This window comes from Atta cephalotes (genome assembly GCF_000143395.1).
Source record: "Atta cephalotes unplaced genomic scaffold scaffold00010, whole genome shotgun sequence".
Taxonomy (NCBI): domain Eukaryota; kingdom Metazoa; phylum Arthropoda; class Insecta; order Hymenoptera; family Formicidae; genus Atta; species Atta cephalotes.
The window spans coordinates 938,006-947,322 of record NW_012130074.1 but is presented as its reverse complement, the minus strand read 5'-3'; the positions used below and the strand labels follow the sequence as shown (position 1 = coordinate 947,322).

Sequence of the window (9,317 nt, the reverse complement as noted above, 5' to 3'; positions counted from 1 at the left end):
TAATATTACGAGCGTTTACTAGAAAGTGTGAGATTCTTATATATATGTGTATATATTATATAATAAATTTACAATATTGTACAAATGTTAATTTATATATATATATATATATATAAAATTACATTTGACAATATTGTAAATTTAGAAGTTATGATTTTTTTTTAAATAAAAAAGCACATTTTTCTGAACTTAATAAGTTTACGATTTTTTTTAATGCCAAAATTAAATTTTTTATTAAAATGCCATTGTTCCATTTTCTTAAAGAGTAAAATTATATACTGTAATTTTTTGAAATCATTTGAATTAATATTATTGATTTTGTAATACCTTAAAGATAGTTCGGATCATTTTACCATAGTAATCATCGGCTTTTTTAAAAAGCCGTGTGACCACGAAGGATTAAGGCAATAGATTAATTTGATTGAAACGAAAAGTTTGGTTACTGTAATAACATCTTATTGAAAATTATAATTGTAATAATGCATTAATATACGCATAATAATCTGTGCAAGTAAAATTACAATTATCAGTTAAATTGTTATATATTTTGCAAAAAAGTCATATATAATAAATACATTGCAATTATATTTCATTATGCGGTGCGAATGATACAAATTCCTGTTTTTAACAGATTCATGCGATGATTAATAATAATTCAAATATTGCAGAACGCAATTATGTTAAAGAATTTTACAGTGGCAAAGCTGTTTTTTCTACTGAACGCAGTCATTTGCACAATATAGTAGTTTTGAAATACAAAAATATTACGCATGCATTAGCATTTACTATAATAACTTGGTGCCAATTTTGTTGATATCAAATCTTTTATGCGAATGATATATATTATTAGAGATGATATATATTATTAGAGATAAGTAAATAACAAGAAATAGTATCTATTTTTTAATTTAATAGAATTTAATTTGATTAGTTAAGATTGTAACATCTGGGTTTTAATTTTTCATTTGATATATTAATTTTTTTAAGAGTAATAATTTTGACAGAAAATTAAAGTTGCCATTACTTGGATTGTAATAATAAGATGATAAGATATTGATAAGATATTGATGTAATAAGAAGATCTTCAATAAGAATATCCTTGAAGAAAAATTAACTACTGTTAATTGGGTTGGATATTTAGGTTTTATTCGAGAAGCATGTATGCTTAGTGCCTTTTTTTACCTTTTTTAAAGAGATAAGTTTGTACTGATATTACGCATTTTGTGATGAACGTCTTCATAAATAATTTACCTTATAATTGATGTTAAGAAATAGATTTTCATGTATTTGTACGAAATTTGAAGAAGGCCAAAATTGACCCCTATTGATTTTTTTTCTTTGTGAAATAATTTTTATATAATAAGTTTTATATAATAAGTATATTTTATATAAGTTAAATAAGTTTTAAAAAAGAATTAAAGATATACTATATGGGCTGAAAAGCCCCGGGATTTTTAATGAAAACAAGCGTTTTTTGGGCAAAGTTATATTTATTCCTCAACATAGTTGCCTTTGAGGACGATACACTTAGTATAGCGATTTTCCAACATTTCGATGCCCTTTCTGTAGTACGAAACGTCCAAGCCTTCGAAATACGCCTCGATTTCCGCAATGACTTCCTCATTCGATGTGAATCTCTTTCCCTGGAGCCACCGCTTGAGATTTGGAAACAGATAATAGTCGCTGGGGGCGAAGGTCTGGAAAATACGGTGGGTGAGCAATCAATTCGAATCGTAATTGGTCCAATTTGGTCATCGCTTTCAAGGACGTATGTGACGGTGCGTTATCGTGATGGTACAGAACGAAGGCGAAAGTAGCGCCACTTAAACGACTGTAGCTTGTAAACGAATGAACGAAATGTCATGAAACTTCATACATAAACTAATGACAGATGAACTTCTCGAAATGAATCACGTTCATTTTCTAGTGACTCCACGTATTGAAAAATCCCGGGACTTTTCAGCCCATGTAATTACTCGGTAAAAACGTCAAGACAATGGTCATCTATATTTTCTGATGAATAATAATTAACAAATACTAGTGTTCAATTTGTATTTTGTGTATATATTATAAATTTTATGTATGAAATGTAAAAAAAATCGAAGTTCGTGTCGAGGGCGATACTAAACCGCAAGGGTGTCTAAAAAAAAGTGGCCAGGAATATCATTAATTACGTTAAACACGTTTTTGATTGAAAAAAATTTTGAAAAAATGATCCATATGTTTATAAAAGGACTATCGTTAGAAAGGGGAGGATCTGTAGATTACGAAAATGGTAGGGTGCACCTTTAAGTGGTTACAACCCTACGGTCAAGGTAAAGAGAGTGAATAATGAATGAATTTTTGTTCATTAAATCCTCCCATCGTTTAGTTTAATAATTTTTGCATTAGATTATAGCTTAATATTTATTCTTTAGCCCAGAACTTTTTTTTGTGGGCATGTGTAATTGTTATGTAATTATCTTTAAAGAACAATTAAAGTTACTATTACTTGATTCAGAAAGATTTTCAATAAAAATATTTTCGAAGAAAAATTAAAGTATTATTACTTTTTTGTGGAATTTGTTTTCTGCAATATGCGTAACATTTTAATCTAGATCGTAAATATATGTTACTTATATATTTTTGGTAATATTTTTTCTACAAAAATAATTAAAAATCCTATTCACAGTGGCCAGAGATTCCAAAATATGGCCAAAATTCATCTTTTAATATTGATGTAGAGAATTATATTATCTTCTTTATTATTGTATATTAACAAAAGTAGTAAGAACATAAGTTTTATGAATAAAAAACATAAATTTTATGAAATAAAGTATTTTCTTATTCTTGAGACTTCTTGAGTGCTTTCTAACCTTGATGAAGTGGACTGCAAGTTCACGAAACGTTGGCATTCCAAGAATGAATCTGGACACAGAGGAAACCCGCGAAACGCATAATCTTTATAAATATATAGTATAAATATTTTAAATATATTATAAATATTTTCTTATTGGTAGGTCTTTTGAAATTGAAAAATCGTTTAAAAAGACGAACGCGCAATTTATGAAAATATATCGTATATTTTGATATATGCTGGTATAATATGAAAGTGCCTATCCGTTAATTTTATCTCCAGGGATGTTGACATTTGCAAAATAGTCAATAATTAACCTAAAGTAATACATGCTGTAGTAAGGAAAGATATAAAGTGTCAAATTTTCATAATTTATGATAAGAAACTTCCTACTCCCCTCCCTCCCAATTAATCATTCTCCTACGTTCCCCTTCTTATAGAAATGGCATTTTGTTCCTATTACTGTACACTTTCACTTAGATATGTGGCAAATATGCGGCATTTGACATCTAGTAGCTCAGAATTTGTCTCAAACGTATCTGTGCGCGAGGATCACTGCCGCGCCCCCAACTGCGCGCTGATCCCAAAAAGTGACAAAAATTCAAAATGTTGATGGATTTAAACTTGGTACTTAGTGGTTTTTGATCACTGATTTCAAATCTGATATTAAAAGCAAAAAATTCAAAAGTGGATTAAAAATAGAAATTTCGACCTTGTACAGTGAACGTGTAACAAAACTAACATTTGTTTTCTTCTCACACTATTTCGTCAACTACTTTCCCAGCTAAATATTCATAGAAAGTTCGATTCGTATTCCCAATGTGCCGAATATTTTGGATCAGTAAGGAAATCGCCACAGAATGTACAAATGAAATGTTATTATTGTATGAATACTCCTGTAAATATCACGAAAAACGCGAGCAAGCGAGCAGTATACATTTCCACATACAAGGAGATTCACGTAAAACAAGCACTCTGAAGGAGTGTAAAATCGCATATAACTTCTTCGTAACTTTAAAAACTAGTGTTGTAGGCTAATCATAGGCGTAGACATTTAATTTTTAGAATTGTATTTAGCAACATAAAAAAATTATGGAAAACAATTTTTACATAAATTCTGCTAGTTTTGAAGTTTAGGTTCGCTATATTGCGCCATTAAAAATTTTTTGCTTTAACATTAGATTCGAAATTAGCGACTCCAAAAACTCCTAGGCACTGAGTTTCACGCAAATCCGTAAAAATTTCGCAATTATAGTCATATTGAATCCATCATTATGTATTTTTTGCTTTTAACATCAGATTCGATATCAGCAACTCCAAAAACCCCTAAGTAATAAGTTTCACGCAAAATCAACATTTTTAATTTTGGCCACTTTTTAGGATTCCTGGCTCATTGCATTGAAACAGGCCCAAATGATTCTTTTTGAAAAAACCGCATTCTTAGCGCTTTTTTTATCTTTTTTTTTAAAAAGATAAGTTTGTATTAAGTTCTATTAAACAATAAACGCGATTAGTCAGTTTCACGGCCAATTAAATAATTGGCATTGGTGAAACCGTCCCAAATGATTCTTTACGAAAAGTACGTATTCTTAGCGCATTTTTACACCTTTTTTTAAAAAAATAAAGTTACTGTTATTTTCTTTTTGGAAATTAACTATAAATTAACAGAATTTAACTTAGTGCCAATTGTTGATATTAAATCTTTATAAGCAATTTACTTTATAATTGACCTCAAGAAATAGAAATTTTCATATGTTGTTCGAAATTTGTAGGGCCAAAATTGGTCCCTATTGATCCTTTTTCTTTGTGAAATAATATTTATATAATATAATAAGTTTTAGGAGAATTAAAGATTAACAATTATAGCGTATAATTTTGTTTTTATCTGATCTCCTTTTGTTAAACGAATAAATCTCTTTTTCATTATCATTTCTAGTTTAATAAATACCAACGTATAATTTCGATTTATCTGTGCTTCATTTGTTAAATATTGATTTAACAAATATTTGTTAAATATTATAAACAAATGGATATCATTATCGAATAAATCGTTTTGTCATTTCTTAGCTTATCTAATAAATACCAGTGTATAATTCCATTTCCATTCGATCTCCTTTTATTAAATAATAATTAATAATAAATAGAGATGAATCGCTTTTTTATTATCATTTCCTAGCTTAGTTAACAAATACCAGCATATAATTTCGTTGTCATCTAATTTCCTTTTGGTAATCTTCTTCCATTATATATTAATTTATAAACAAATAGTGATTGATGATGAATGAATCACTTTTTCATTATCATTTTCTAGCTTAGTTAAGAATTACCAGCGTATAATTTTGGTTCCATTCAATTTTTTGTTATATATATTAAGTTATAAACAAATGGATATCGAAGAATAAATTGCTTTTTCATTATCATTTCCTAGCTTAGTTAACAAATACCAGTGTATAATTTCATTTTCATTTGATCTCCTTTCGTTAAATATTAATTATAAATAAATGAAGATCGATAATTAAATACTTGGTTAATATTTCTATATATGATTTTGATAAAATTTGCTTTTCTGTGTGACCGAGTCTTAAGAAGTCCATCATTTTCTGTGCAATTAGAATTGTGCACAATTACTATGCTAGTCTTTTATGATGTCTCTACGTTTTCTAACGTATCTCTTATTAACACGGACTTTTATATAAATATAATATAATACATTAACGTCCGTTACTACCAATGTAATTTAATTTTAATCTTGATTCAATTAATTTTCTTTACATTTTTTTCTAGTTCTAAGAATTAGAAAAAGATGAAGAGAATGTTAAACCAAAATTAAAAGGTAATCTATTTTGGTATAAATAAAAATAAGAAATACAATCTCTGTAATGTTTATCGCAGTGATAGATGATGATATATAACATATATCATCGGCATATTATTATGTTTGTTATCATGACATCATATGATAAATGATAAAACGTAATATCTAGTTCGGACTGGACACAGCAAGCGTCAAGCAGTGGATCAGCAACCAATCAGCGAGACGATATTTACAGTAGTGTAAAAAATATCGCCTTGCTAATTGGTTGATACTCTGCTGCTTGACGTTTGTTGCGTTCAGTTTTAACTAGGCATAAGTATACTTATATAAAAAAGTAAGAGATAAAGGTATACTCATACAAAATGAGAGTTAAATTAATAATAAGGAGCACATTGAAAAACAGAAGGAATAACACGCGGAAGGAATTAAAAAGCATGTGCTGGAATTGATGCTAACTCGTGAAAAAAGTTGTTCCTGAATATTCTAACGTCATGATACCAGATTTTTTGCGTTTTACCTTAAAGGCTAAGATCTAAGTTTTCATTTCATCCCACTACAAGCCAATAGTCCTATTGACTTGCATTATTTTTCTACAAGTATTAAGAATGCAAAACATGTTCTTTTGCATTTTTTTGTTTTTTTTGCAAAAATTAGAGCCAATAATTCACTACTTTTCTCTTCGAATTCGGATTTTGTTGAAAATTCGAAAAATCTATTGAAATCATTAATATTCATTGTTTAAGTGAATGAAAAAAATTCACAAATGCCAGACAGTGTTATAGGATTATGTATTATTTTGCAATTAAATTTGTTTTTTTAATGTTATTTACCTTTTTTTTTCTAATATATGCACACGTATAATATTATTAATATTATCATTTATATAATCACAAAATGCGAAATCCAATATAAATCCAAATGAGTATAATTCATGAAACGCGTGATGTATAATTAAAAATTATGTTGATGTTTTCAATCTCCTGAGTTTGGTTCGATATTTGAGAAATCGAACTTTAAACTTGTTTGGAAATTAATATCGTTACTGTGATATTATATGAACTTGTCGGAGCCTTTATAATCAATGGTCAATATTTAATAATTAATAATAAAATCAGTCATAGATCAAAGATAATTCTTGATTTTATACTATAATATTACTTAAACAGAACAATAAATTATGATAATGTTAAAATGACATCAAAGTAATATCATTTTGACATCATTTTAACATTATCGTGATTTGTTGTTCTGCTTGGATAATTATGAATTGCAAATCATAATTTACATTATTATGCATAACGTGACTTTTCTAATTATTAATTATTTCTAATTTTAATTTATATTTTATATTTAATCATATAAGTACTTAATTTTTTAATGTGAAATTTAATACAATTTATAAATTTTTTATTTTAATATGATGAATTCCCATTCTTAGATGTTATTTATTTTATAGGAACATCCACAAAAATTTTCGACATTCAACGATTTGCATGATTTAATATTATAGTATGAAAAAGTTACGTAATAACAAGCTCTAATTGTTTATTATGATCATACATGAAATAATTATTTGCAAACAATTTGTGATTTCTTATGGAGAAAAATAGGAATAATAGCGATCTTACACATACACACACACACACACACACACACACACACACACACACACACACACACACACACACACACACACACACACACACACACGCACGCACGCACGCACGCACGCACGCACGCACACATTATCGCGCGCGTGCGCACGGTTATATACATATATATCTTATTTTATTAAAAATAATTGGAAATTAATTCTCAATTTTTCCTCACTCAATAAAACAAATAGAATAAATTAAATTTAGAAATATAATAAATTAACACAATTAGTGTAATTAATCTTGTATGATTTCAGAGTACTATGCGGCATTTATTTAACGACTGGCATTGTGCTGCTATTTGTTTTTATTATGCTATGTGCCTTGAGCGAGAATATGAGATATCGAGCTAAATTTACCTTCTTCATAGTAGCTAGTGCGTTAGCTGCGGGATTATGGGTACCGTTTATGCTATTCCGTATTGGTAGTTGGAGAAACGCATTGTAAGTTCCCATACATGATATATAAAGGCAAATTTTTGAGCTTTATTAAAATATAAATAAAATCTTTCAGAGTGCCGGCCAGATGCGTGGTAACAGTAGCAAAGATCATTGGAATGAATTTTCATTTTCGCGGCAAAGAGAATATTGTCAAAGATTCGGGCTGTATCGTGCTCATCAATCATCAAAGTTCATTGGATCTTTGTGGTAACTTTAATTATTGAAATTATGAGTTTATTAAATCAAAAAGTGATCTGAACAAATTCATTAAAATCTGATCTAAACAAATTCATTAAAATAATAATGAACGAATAAAAAGGTAGATTATCTTCTTAAAAATGACGGAAATATATATATATATATATATATATATAAAACAAAATTGGCCATACAGTTTTAGGTGAATTATGGTTGGCGATGGATAATTGCACCGTTATTTCGAAGAAGGAGATTTTGTATCTTGGCCCATTCGGTCTTGCGTGTTGGCTTTGGGGAACGTTGTTCATTGATAGAAAAAATGTAGGAGAATCATGCCAAATTATTAATGCTACAGCGGAATCAATTCGTCTGGCGAAGGTGATGACTTTACGTAATATTCTTTATATCATTAACCGAGATATAGAGATTTAAAATAACATTAAAAAATTAATATTAGAATATATTAAATATTAAAAAGTATAGTTAAATATATTAATATAGCATTAAAAAATATATTGACAGGAAAAAATTATTTAAATTAATGCAAGTTTTAAATCAATAATATACTTCGAACAGTAATCACAGAGTAATATACTTATATTTTCTATAGAAGTTATATAATATATTTTCTATAGAAGTTAATATAATATCCTTTTATAAAAATTTTGATCTATTTAATCCTTTCAGCGGAGGCTTCTTCTATTTCCCGAAGGACACCGCCATTCAGGTAATTCATTGCTTCCTTTTAAGAAAGGTGCTTTCCATGTCGCAATTGAATCTCAAATGCCGATTCAACCCGTTATTGTATCAAAGTATTACTTCCTGGATGACAAATTAAAAAGATTTTATTCAGGTAAATCGAGATAAATTATATTTTAATCACACAAGAAATGGAAATAACTATAGTTATTCTAATTATCGTTATTTACAATTAGTTACCATGTTACAATAACGATTTATTGCGAACTTTTTATAATATATTGTAATATAGCATCAGAGTTGGAATAGTCAATAGTTATTTATATATAGAGTTGGAAAAATCATTCGTTATTGAAAAAAATAACTCGCAATTTGTAACTAACACATTACTTTTTAATGTGACTCGTAACGAAGTAACTTATTATGGTATTACTCATTACTTCTTTCAATAAGTAACACGTGATGACAATTTACTTTTTTAAATGCTCTTCCTAACCTTAACGTAATCTCAATGTTTAATTAGTAATGTAAACATCATTACAGTCATAAAAAATTGCAACATCATTATTAAATTGTTATTATAAAAAGTAACTGTAAAACTAATGGAACAGTAATTCCCTTCATTCCCTAATTTTTTATGTAATTAAATAATGAAGAAATCTCTCTCTCTCTCT

The 9,317-nt window shown here is 27.9% G+C and overlaps 1 protein-coding gene across 1 annotated transcript in view; it reads left to right on the top strand.

The window, feature by feature from the left end:
• Positions 1-9,317, top strand: part of LOC105627848 (1-acyl-sn-glycerol-3-phosphate acyltransferase alpha-like) — a 97,044-nt gene that overhangs the window by 21,736 nt on the left and 65,991 nt on the right. Inside the window, exons 3-6 of the mRNA XM_012209125.1 lie at positions 7,564-7,749; positions 7,820-7,953; positions 8,141-8,322; positions 8,632-8,797. Coding sequence (XP_012064515.1) covers positions 7,564-7,749; positions 7,820-7,953; positions 8,141-8,322; positions 8,632-8,797 — 668 coding nt within the window. The remainder of the gene's footprint in view (positions 1-7,563; positions 7,750-7,819; positions 7,954-8,140; positions 8,323-8,631; positions 8,798-9,317) is intronic.